Source organism: Hemitrygon akajei, chromosome 9 (genome assembly GCF_048418815.1).
Source record: "Hemitrygon akajei chromosome 9, sHemAka1.3, whole genome shotgun sequence".
In the NCBI taxonomy this organism is placed as follows: Eukaryota; Metazoa; Chordata; class Chondrichthyes; order Myliobatiformes; family Dasyatidae; genus Hemitrygon; species Hemitrygon akajei.
Genome location: NC_133132.1, coordinates 25,358,860 through 25,371,251, shown reverse-complemented (window position 1 = coordinate 25,371,251; position 12,392 = coordinate 25,358,860). Strand labels below are relative to the sequence as shown.

Below are 12,392 nucleotides of genomic sequence, written 5' to 3'. Positions count from 1 at the left end.
CGGCTGCCAGGCGTTCACTGTGACGTTATCTGTACACTGTCGCTCTCTCGCTAAGCTCTGCTTGAGATCCTTTACTGGAGCGCAGAGTTAACGGGAAGTGGAGACAAACATTGATAGCCCTACCATGAAGGGAGGAATTGTTCTCGTCTTCTTCATTGCAATAGCTTTGGGTAAGTTTGAAGTTGCATCTCTGTTTTCTTCTGACCAGAGCTGGCCATGTGTGATTTATTGTCAGTTTAGTCATTTCTGTGTTGTTTAACTCTCTTTGTGACTCGAACAGGTATTTCTGCCTATTCATCGACAGAGAACACTGCAACACACCAGAGGCCCCATGACCCATGGTGTTATGCCTATATTTTAGCCAGCTCTAAGGTCAATCTAACCCTTCCCTCCTACATCCCTCTACTTTTTTTATCACCCATGTGCCGATCTAAAGTTTCTTAAATGCCACTAATGTATCTGCCTCTACCATCACACTTAGGAGGGCATTCCACACACCCACCACTCTCTGTGTAAAAAAAACTTACCTTTGACATCCTCCCTATACTTTCCTCCAAATACCTTAAAAAAATGCCCTCTCATATTGTTCGTTTCTGCCCTTGGATAAAGGTCTCTGGCTGTGCACTCGAACTGTGCCTCTTATCATCTTGTACACCTCTGTCAATTTGCCACTCAGCTTCCTTTGCTCCAAACAGAAAACTCCACGTTTTGCTCAGCCTTTCCTTGCAAGGCATGCTCTCCAATCCCAGCAGCATCCTAATTACCCTCTCTGCACCCTCTCTGAAAATTACACTTCATTGTTCACCTTTATCATGGAAATTATAACAGTGACCATGTTTATAAACATTTATAACTGGGTGGAGACATTTGGATGTTGTGTTATGCAGAATATAGATGCACTATTTGTTTCTTACATTGACCTAAAGGGCTGTCTATTAGAATGATGCAGGGAAAATGAAGATTAATGTGACAGCTTCCACAGACCAGGAGTAGCTGGGGGTGTCTGTCCCAGTCTGGATAATTTCTCTGTGATGTCTCCTGTAGAACAGAACAGATGAGGAGTGGCTGGTTATGTGGGGGTTATGTCCCATTCTGGATCATTTCTATGTGATTCTCCTGAAGAACAGACCAGGAGTGGCTGGGGGTATCTGTATCTGTCCCATTCTGGATAGTTTCTGTGTGCTGTCTCCTGTGGTAGAACAGTGACCTGTTCCTCATCACTGAACAAAATTGCTGTGTAGCTGAAATGTTTGACCAATTGTGCCAACAATGGCTCTAGGTAAGAGCCTTTGTGGGTAATCTCAGGCCCACCTCATCATTGCTCCTGGTCAGGTTTCCCCTTTCCCAAAAGTAAATGGTTATCTAAGAAAACATTGATCATTGCTGTGGTCAGTCAGGTCTCACAAACAGGTCCAGACAATACAAATCCTGCAGTCTACCATCGCTACAAGACTCATCTGTGTTCAGGGCAAACAAATGGGCAGTAAAACCATTGTGGACGCTACCCACCCTGAAAACTGCCTGAAAACACCCTGAAAAAGACTGGAAAAGAAGGGAGCAGAAACCAGAATAAGAAGATGGAGGGAGGGGGAGAAGTACCAGCGGGCAGGAGATAGAAAGATTTTCATTCCACCATGCACATGTGTGGTTGTGCGAATGACAACAAACTCAACCTTGACTTTACATGCTAGAAATTGTGGGCTCGACTGAGTTAGTGTGCAAGGGACTGGAAGGGGATGAAGTTTATTCTGCCAGGCTGGGATTGGAAGGGGATGAAGTTTATTTTGCCAGGCTGGGCTGGAACTGGAAGGGGATGAAGTTTATTCTGCCAGGCTGGGTTGGGACTGGAGGGGATGAAGTTTATTCTGCCAGGCTGGGTTGGGACTGGAGGAGATGAAGTTTATTCTGCCAGCGGGCTGGGACTGGAAGGGGATGAAGTTTATTCTGCCAGCGGGTTGGGACTGGAGGGGATGAAGTTTATTCTGGCAGCTGGGCTGGGACTGGAAGGGGATGAAATTTATTCTGCCAGGCTGGGTTGGGACTGGAGGGGATGAAGTTTATTCTGCCAGCGGGCTGGGACTGGAAGGGATGAAGTTTATTCTGCCAGCTGGGCTGGGACTGGAAGGGGATGAAATTTATTCTGGCAGCTGGGCTGGGACTGGAAGGGTACGAAGTTTATTTGGGCAGGTTGGGCTGGGCTGGGCTGCAAGGGAATAAAGTTTATTCTGCCAGGCTGGGCTGGGCAGAGCAGAAGATGGTAGAAGTACAGGGTAGTATCTGCAACGGGGAAATGATCTGAGCACTGTCATTTGTGAAGAAACATTCCCTGTGAGAGATATAAGTCTGACAAGGATGGGAAATATGCCGGTGAGTAACATGATCAACACAGATTGTCATTTTGAAAACTCCCCATTTTGAAAACTGCCTGATCCGTTGCTGCTGCTGCTGTGAGGTCCGGGTCTCTGCTGGGTAGAACGGGCCCCCAGTCCTCGGGGTCACATTGCCAATGGCTGTTGGCGGGGGCATCTTAATACCCTCGGCAGAGGATGGTGCTTGGAGAAGCTGTGCCGGAGGTGATGGTCGGAGGTTCAACAGACTTGGAATCCACTGCGGTCAGGTCGCTTTCACTGTGTGCTGCGTCTGCGAGGCTGGGTTCGACGGAGCTTTCACTGTGTGCTGCGTCTGTGAGGCTGGGTTCGACGGAGCTTTCACTGTGTGCTGCGTCTGCGAGGCTGGGTTTGACGGAGCTTTCATTGTGTGCTGTGTCTGCGAGGCTGGGTTCGACGGAGCTTTCATTGTGTGCTGCGTCTGCGAGGCTGGGTTCGACGGAGCTTTCACTGTGTGCTGCGTCTGCGAGGCTGGGTTCGACGGAGCTTTCATTGTGTGCTGTGTCTGCGAGGCTGGGTTCGACGGAGCTTTCATTGTGTGCTGCGTCTGCGAGGCTGGGTTCGACGGAGCTTTCATTGTGTGCTGCGTCTGTGAGGCTGAGTCGGGCGGCGCCGTGGAAGTCCATAGCGGGAGTACTCCCTTATGCCGCCGACATGGGATGGCGAGTCTATCGGGACCCTGAGGACTTGTGAAAATTGTGTGATGGTTTCTTTCGAACTTCTAGTCTTTTAACATCTTTGGACTATTTTTACTGTGCCCATGGTCTGTTTTTTTTAATCAATTATGCTATTGTTTGCACTGTTGTAACTATATGTTGTAATTATGTGGTTTTGTTCAGGTCTTGTTGCTTTAGCTTTTGGTCTTGTTTTGTCCGGTGATTTTGGAGTTCCTTTCCGGGGAACACGAAAAGATGGTAGCGCGATATTAATACGCAGCAGCCTCTCCGGACTCTGGATTGGGGATTGCCAAACGTTTTGTGGATTTCCTGGTGTAGTCTGTTTTGTCATGTGCTTTTTGTGATAACATTCTGGAGGAACGTTGTCTCATTTTTTAACTGCATTGCATTTGTGGTTTCTAAATGACAATAAACTGAATCTGAATCTGCAGAGTTCCCCCGGCATTTTCTGTGTGGAGATACAAGCTGTGATGTGTAAAGGAAACATGTCGACACATACTGTACATGTTTCTGGGTGGATTCTCTCTGATTTTGAAGGGCCTAAGCAATGCAGTTGAAGTGTGGTACGTGTTTGTGGAATAAGGAGCTTTCATTTCAATGTTTAATTGTGACAAAATATGCAAAAATATGAGGGGTGATTGATAAGTTCATGGCCTAAGGTAGAAGGAGTCAATTTTAGAAAACCTAGCACATTTATTTTTCAACATAGTCCCCTCCTACATTTACACCCTTAGTCCAGTGGTCGTGAAGCATATGGATCTTGGACCTCCAGAAAGTGTCCACAGCAGGGTTGATTGATAAGTTTGTGGCCTAAGGTAGAAGGAGATGAATTATACAGCTCTCGTTATGTGCACATGCAGTTCAACTCTTTGAGTGATTGTGCAGAAAGTTTGAAGTTAATAACTCATCAGGGTGATTGATAAGTTCATGGCCTATGGCAGAAGGAGATGAGGACAGGGAAGTTTAGAACTAGAAGACCCAGGTTTAAGATGAGAGGGGAGAAATTTAAAGGAGGTCTGAGTGGTTAATTGGATTAGGTTTCGCTTCACTTCTGGTGTCAATATGGCATGCCACTATTTACTAACCCTAGCCCGTACATCTTTGGAATGTGGGGGGAAACTGGAGCACTCGGAGAGAATGTACAAACTCCTTACAGACAGCGGCAGGGATCGAACCCCACTGGGTGATTGGTAGTGCTGAAAAGTGATTGTACTAACTGCTTGCTACGGTGCACAATCAGACAGCTTTTGCCAAGAGAAGAACAGAGAAGGCGTGGGCTTCAGCTTTCCTGACGGTTTCCCGGTGCACCGGTTCCTCCCCGATACACTGACTACCACACGATGATTCTAAAATAACCACGTGTGTTGTGGTCAGGAGTGTTATTGGGAGGTAGAGAGGAGGTGTTGAAATCAATCTAGTTCTCTAGCCACTGACAGAGCTTCTGTTGGGGAGAGTGGGATTGGACATCATTGAACAGCTCCAGAGCTGTCGTATGAGGCGAGGTTAAACAGGTAAACTCTGTATTCACTGGGAGGAGGAGAAGACTTCCCAACATATCCATGCAGCTAGAAAAAAGGCACAATGGCAGCTATATTTCATTGGGGACTTGAGAAGATTTGGTACGTCATCAAAAACACTGGCAAATTTGTACAGATGGAGAGCATTCTAACAGATTGTATCACCGTCTGGTATGGGGAGGGGGGGGAGCTACTTCACAGGATTGAAATAAGCAGCAGAGAGCTGTAAAACTAGTCAACTCCATCATGGGCACTAGCCTCCTTAGTATCCAAGACATCTTCAAGGAGCGATGCCTCAAAAGGGCTAGGTCGACTCAAAATGCCGAGGGAACTGAGTAGGTCAGGCAGCATCAATGGAAAGGAATAAAGAATCGACATTTCAGGCTGAGACTCTTCATCAAGACTGGGCGTCTCAGCACAAAATATCGACTGTTTATTCCTTCCCATAGTTGCTGCTGGATTCCTCAAGCATTTTGTGTGTGTTACGCTGGCTTTCCAATATCTGCAGAATCTCTTGTGTTTGCACATTAGGTGACCATGTGTGCACACTGGGAACTTGGATCAAACAAGGTTTTGCATCAGTAGCCTTTAGCATATCAATATCCACAGAGAGAAGCTCCACGCCCAATGCACCAGGTATATGCAACATATTCAGAATGCCAGAGGAATTCTGCAGGCCAGGCAGCAGCCATGAAGAGGAATAACCAGTCAACCTTTTGGATTTAAATGTCTTTTAAATGTTGTCATTGTACTTGCCTCAACCCCTTTCCCAGGTATCTTGTTCTATTACCCATCATTCTGTGTGGGGAAAAAAATTGCCCTTCAGGTCCTTTTTCTTTTCCTTCTCACCTTAAACCCCTCTCCTCTAGATTTTGTTTCCCTTTCCCTGGAACAAAGACCTTACTAATGCATCTCATGATTATATAAAATAAGAATTTAGACCCTAATCCAACATGACTGATGCTGTTTGATTGAGGCTTCCATTTTCTGTGTCCTCTAACTCCATCTCCAGCTGTATCTTTCCAGGTCCCAATTCCATCACTTCTCTTCTCCCCACATTGTCTTTTCCCTGCAACTTAAAACTTCTGCATTTCTAACTTTTCCCATTTCCAATGCAAGGCCATCAACATGCAACGTTAACTCTCCACAGATGCTGCCTGACCTGCTGGGTACTTCCAGCATTCTCCAAAGTAATTATGCAAATTTAATTTTAATGCTTTTGATTTGCATTGGTCACCAAGTGGAAAGGGGGCGTTCAGCCCTTGAACCAGCTGTGTCCTACAGTTCTTGTCACTCTCCAGTTCCAATGTACTGGGGAGAAACTGTGGTTGCAGGGGATGGCGACTGCGAGGAGCAGAGGGAACAGTTTCTTCAGAAAGGGTGAGGAGAATATGTCTGGTGGTGGACTTCCAGAGACAGCACTGAATTGTGGCAGCACCGAAATGCAGCGTGTAGAGCCGCACCATTACAACTCCAGGGTCCTGACATTGGACACTGTCTGTGTGGAGTTTGAAAGTTCTTCATGACCACGTAGCTTCCTCCTGGATGCTTCAGTTTCCTCTCACATCCCAAAGACATCCAGGTAGGTAGTTAGCAGCTTAAAAATGCCCCTCAGCGCAGGTGGGTGATAGGAGAAAGGGCTGGGGTGTGGGGGTTAGAGAATGAGACAGACAGGATGTTGTCCATTTTGAGCAGAGTTCTCTAGTTACAATCTCCTTTCTGAAATTGCAGCAAAGAAGTTCAGATGGTGTAATATATCAGACATGGAACAGAGGAAGTGTGCCGAACTCTCCAATGCTCTCCAGGCAGTGCTGACTCCCAGAGCAAGGAACTCCCTCACCAAGCTGTCCTGCATCAAAGCACGTAATGTCGAGGACTGCATCAAAAAGATACGGGTAAGGAAGCAAAGGTCAAAGAAAGACCCTTGAGCATATTCTCTTGGAGAAATGAACCTGTTTGCATCTGATGCTCCACTATACCCCTCGTGGTGCTCCATCATTGTAGCAGGCAGCTTATCAGCGCGGCTCACCTGGAGTCTTGTGAACAGTTCTGGGCCCCTCATCTATGAAAGGATATACTGGCATTGGAGATGGTCCAGAGGAGGTTCACAGGTGTGATCCTGGGTGTGAAAGGGTTAACATACAAGGAACATTTGATGGCTTTGGGCCTGTACTCACTGACGCTTAGAGGAATGAGGTGGGGGGGGGGGGGGAATCTCATTGAAACATCAAATATTGAAAGGCCTAGATAGACTGAACATTGAGAGGATGTTTCCAATAGTGCAGAAGTCTAGGACCACATGGTACAGCCTCAGGGTACAAGGGCGTTCATTTAGAACAGAGCTGAGGAGAAATTTCTTTAGCCTGAGGGTGGAGAATCTATGGATTTCATTGCCACCGATGGCTGTGGAGTCCAACGATTGGGTATATTTAAAGTGGAGGTTGGTAGGTTCTTGATTAGCAAGGGCATCAAAGGTTACAGGGAGAAGGCAGGAGAATAGGGTCGAGGGGAAAAATAAATCCCATGATAGAATGGTCAAGCAGATTAAATGGACCAAATTGCTTAGTTCTATTCCTTTGTCTTATGGAATGCACAACTGCTGAGGGGTCCCAGAGAGTGGCGAGGTACTCTGCCTTCTCAGGTTGTTGAAGTCACTCAATGGCAGGATTTATTGTCCACCCCAATTCCTCCTCGAGGAGTCACTGAGGTAGATATTGGTGGGCAGGAATCACACATAGACCCCAATTCTCTCCCTGGACCAACAGTCCCCATTTTTGTGGTCATGCTCACTGAAATTGGCTTTGTTTTAGCTACAGGTTACCAGAGTGCAAGTCCACCAGCTGCCTCAGTGAACTTTCAGCTCGGGTCTCCAGAAACACGTAACAACATCCTGGTTATTACGCCATTAAGAACACACAAAGTGCTGGAGGAACTCAGTAGGTCAGGCAGCATCTCTGGAGGGGAATAAACAAACAACATTTCAGGCCGAGACCCTTTAACAGGAGTGGAAAGTTAAGGGGATGAAGCTAGCCATTACCCCAGTAATGCCCCCACCACGTGGCTACGCCCTTTGTACTGGAGGAAAGAGAAGTCGGAAAGCATGATGCAGGTGACAAAATGCACCTCTCAAGTTCATCAGAGGAAGCACTTGAAAACAAAGTGCCAGAACAGCCTCAAAGAGTTCAGGGTAAAGGCTAACCTTTTAGAATGAGGTTTCTTCACAGTGAACGGGAGGGTCTACAGGAATATTGGGGTGGGGGGGGGTTGGAATCTCAGTGAAATCTATTGAATATTGAAAGGTCTAGGTAGAGCAGTCATTACAAGCTGTTTCCTATAGTGCAGGAGTCTAGGACCAGAGGGTACGGCCTCAGAACACAAGAACGTCCCTGCAGAACAAAGAGGAGGAGGAATTTCTTTAGCCAGAAGGTGGTGAATGTGAAGAGACCCCTTTACGAGGAAGGTTTGGACACGTGCTGGAGTATCCGAGGCTGGAATCAAGACACGGTATAAAGCTGGATTCAGTACAGGCAGAAAAAAAACACTAGACAATATCTCTAGCCAGGCTTATGAACAAGCATCGAATCTCAGTTCAGGTGCTCTTTAAATACTCAAATCTTGCCACCCAAAACCTGACTGCCAATAGCTGGACCATGCCAGCTGTCTGTACTTCAACGAGTTAGAGAGTCTAAATCCCGGGAGCTGGCATTGTTGAGAGTGTCTCATAACAGGGCCCCCTCCTCTTACGGCCAGCTCCTGATGGCCCTGGCTGCCCGGAGAGACGGTGATAATGGCCGTGGATCAGAGGTGGGATCCAAGATGTCCTTTCCAGGCCCCCAGCACTCTCCCTTGCGTCAGAATCCTTCTCAGTCCACGATGTGTTCCCAAACAGTACGGGGCTCCAAAAATCTTCTCACTGTGAATCGATAAATCTGGGCGGTGATAGGGTTAAGTGACAGGCTTTAATTTAGAGATGTGGAAGGTGCGATTGATCTTGAGGGTCTTTGGGAGCTTAGAGGCGCAACCCTCCTGGTTTTACTTTCCCCTGGCTTTTGAAGTGTCCAATGAACTTGGGTGCCAACTCTCTAGACTCCACCAAATTGGGTGTGGACAGCCAGGGCTGCAAAGTGGGTCCCTGCTTTATCCTTCAGTTTGCCTGGGTTTCGCCTTCCGGGTGGAGGCCAGCAAAATCTCTTGCCCCAGTCCATTTTGCTTGCAGTGTTGGATGAGATCCTTGGCCACAGGGACCCCAGCCTTGGTCTCCTGTTCCAGAAATGGGCGGAGGACAACCAAACTGGCACTCGAACAGCAGCATCCTGAACGCAGAATGCTGCAAGATGTTGTGGGTGACCTCTGCCCACATCAGATGGTCCCACCACTCATCAGGCCTTTCTGAAGCCAGGCATCTTAGGACACTTTAGGTCCCGGTTGGTTTGCTCTGTCTGGCCATTAGTTAGTTACATCGACTCAGCCTAGGGGGCCAGCGTTAGGCACGTTGGCCATTAGTCTGCAGGTGAAACCCAGAGAAAAGGCTTGCAGTTGCTATCAGCTTACAGAACGCCCTCAAGAAACATGACGCGAACTATGGACCACGATCCGAGACAATGTCCACTGGGAATCCATGGATCCTGAAGATCTGATCCAGGACAATTTTGGCCATCTCCGTCGCAGAAGGTAGCTTCTTCAAGGCAATTAACTTGGAGGTCATTGAAAACCGATCAACAATTACCATGTTGACAGTCTTCCCCTGGGATGGTGGAAGACCCATGACAAAGTCCATGGAGATGTGTGCCCTTGAGGTCTGGCATGGGGCTTTTGTTCCTGGTGCACACCTGCACGTAATGTCGAACCTCTTGTCATTCTGGGCCACCAATACTCGCCCAGGCAATCCCTGGGTGAACGGTCATTCGCGATGGATGACTCCAAGAATATGTGGGGATCTGAAAGGACTAGATATGATGGATGTGGAGAGGATGTTTCCTATGCTGGGGGTATCCCGAACTAGAGGGCACAGCCTCAAAAGTGAAGGGTGATCTTTTAAAACAGAGTTAAGGGGGATTTTTTTTAAAGCCAGAGAGCAGTGAATCTGTGGAATGCTCTACCACAGACTGCAGTGAAGGCCAAATCCATGAGTATACTTAAGGCAGAAGTTGATAATTTCCTGATCAGTCAGGGCATCAAAGCATATGGCAAGAAGGCAGGTGTGTGGGGTTGAGTGGGATATGGGATCGGCCATGATGGAATGGCGGAGCTGACTCGATGGCCCCTTTCTGCTCCTGTGACTTATGGAGATTGTCCAAGATTGGCAGAGTGGAACTGCAGTGGATCGAGGCCAGCCTCATGCTAGTGACTCTGATACCCCGCTGAATCCATGTTGGCTCAATCGTACTTTGGCGAGGATGGTTTGGATTCCAAATGCTGAGGTATCCGAGGCTGGAACTGAGACACGGTATAAAGCTGGAATGAGAACTGAGCAAAAATAAAACGCTAGTTAGGCTTACGATTGAGATGTGAGCCTCAGTTCAGCTGCTAAAGACTCAATTCTTGGACTCTTCCCCCCCCTCCCCCCACCACCAAGCATGATTGCCAATTAGTGGGACCGTCCTGAACTCCTAAGGAGGACTATCCATACTCCAGAGAGTTAGAGGGTCTAAAGCCCAGATGCCAGTATAGTTGGGAGCATCTCATAACAGCGAATCTGTGGAATTCAGTGCCACAAACGGCTGTGGAGGCCAAGTCTTCGGCTGCATGGTATGGGGGTGGGAGGGATAATAAACCAGCTATGATGGAATGGCAGAGCAGACTCCATGGGCTGAATGGCTTAATTCTATTCCTATGTTTTATGGTCTTATGATCTTGGAGCCAAGTACGTGGTTCTCTGAGAGTAGTGTCACAGGTAGACAGGATGGTGATGAAGATGTTGGAAACACTGGCCTGAACATTGAGCAGTTTAGGACCTTTTTCTCTGGACTGCAGTAGAGTGAAAGGTGACCTTCTAGAGAAATATAAGATCGTGAGGGTCATAGAGGGTGAGTGTGTACAGTCACAGGAAAAGTGTATAAGGATAATGAACAAAAGCGGGCCAGTGTGATTGGCATTTTGTTTAGTAGCGTGGAGAACCCTGTTTCTGTGCTGTTTGACCCCAGAACTTTGACTCTCAGTGTTTGGTGAATCTGTGGAATTCTCTTCTCCAGAGAGCTGGGAGTCTGCTGCATTAGTCAAGGTAGAGTTTGACAGATACACTACAGGGGAGCCTGTACCTTACTGTACTTGTGCACATGACAACAAACTTGACTTGATCTCCCGAATTTTCCTCCTCGGAGGATTGTGGTGGTTAGATCATTATAAATATTTAAAGTGGAGGTAAATAAATTTTCACAAAAACTTTTCTCCTTTTCTTCTTGGCGTGATGGAGGATAAGATGATGAGAGGCATTGCTCATGTGGATAGCCAGAGGCTCTTTCCCAGGGCTGCAATGGCTAACCTAGGGGGTATAGTTTTAAGGTGCTTGGAAGTAGGTACAGAGGGGATGTAGGAGTGGGTTTTTCACACAGAGATTGGTGGGTGCGTGGAATACACTGCTGGTGACGTGGTAGAGGACAGATACAATATGGTCTTTTAAGGGACTCTTAGATAGGTACATGGAGCTTAGCAAAATAGAGGGCTACACAGTAGGGAAATTCTAGGCAGCTTCTAGAATAGGTTACATGATCAGCACAACATTGTGGGCTGAAGGGCCTGTAGAGTGCTGTAGATTTCTATGTTCTATCAGCAATAGAGGACAATAAGGCACAAGAATTGAAGACAGCATCAATCAGCCATGATCATACAGAATGGTGGCCCAGCCTTGAGAAGCAGTGCTCCTATGTAAAGAATGGTTCAGATCCACTTGGAACCTGTTGTTTCATTGTAAAGCTTAACCCTGATTAATTGGAGCCCACTGTATCACAAAGAAGCCCAAGTATTTCAAGCAGACTAATTGGATGTTTGCAATGCAGAGCGGTTTAGTTTCATTCAATTACCTTTAACTATATAATCAGAATCAGGTTTATTATCACTGACATATTTGGTGAAACTTCATGTTTTGCAACAGCAGTACAGAGCAATACATAACAAATACTAGAAATTATAAGAAAATATACAAAAAATTAAATAAGTAGTGCAAGAAATAGCAAAATTAGTTTTCATTGTCTATTCAGATATCTGATGGCAGAGGGAAGAAGTTGCTCCTAAATTGTTGAGTGTGTGTCTTCAGGCTCCAGTACCACCTCCCTGATGGTAGGAATGGGAAAAGGGATCTTCAGGCTCTCATACCACCTTCCTGATGGCAGTAATGGGAAAAGGTGTCTTCAGGCTCCAGTACCTCCTCCCTGATGGTAGGAATGGGAAAAGGGTTCTTCAGGCTCCAGTACCACCTCCCTGATGGTAGGAATGGGAAAAGGGGTCTTCAGGCTCCAGTACCACCTCCCTGATGGTAGGAATGGGAAAAGGGGTCTTCAGGCTCCAGTACCACCTCCCTGATGGTAGGAATGGGAAAAGGGTTCTTCAGGCTCCAGTACCACCTCCCTGATGGTAGGAATGGGAAAAGGGTTCTTCAGGCTCCAGTACCACCTCCCTGATGGTAGGAATGGGAAAAGGGGTCTTCAGGCTCCAGTACCACCTCCCTGATGGTAGGAATGGGAAAAGGGGTCTTCAGGCTCCAGTACCACCTCCCTGATGGTAGGAATGGGAAAAAGGGTCTTCAGGCTCTCGTACCACCTCCCTGATGGTAGTAATGGGAAGAGGACATGTCCTGGATGGTGGGATCCTAATAA

The 12,392-nt window shown here is 47.1% G+C and overlaps 1 protein-coding gene across 1 annotated transcript in view; it reads left to right on the top strand.

Moving 5' to 3' along the window:
- The first annotated feature begins 92 nt into the window (after positions 1-92).
- sxph (saxiphilin) overlaps positions 93-12,392 on the top strand; it is a 91,484-nt gene continuing 79,184 nt past the window's right edge. Inside the window, exons 1-2 of the mRNA XM_073055674.1 lie at positions 93-170; positions 6,313-6,476. Coding sequence (XP_072911775.1) covers positions 125-170; positions 6,313-6,476 — 210 coding nt within the window. The 5' untranslated portion in view covers positions 93-124. The remainder of the gene's footprint in view (positions 171-6,312; positions 6,477-12,392) is intronic.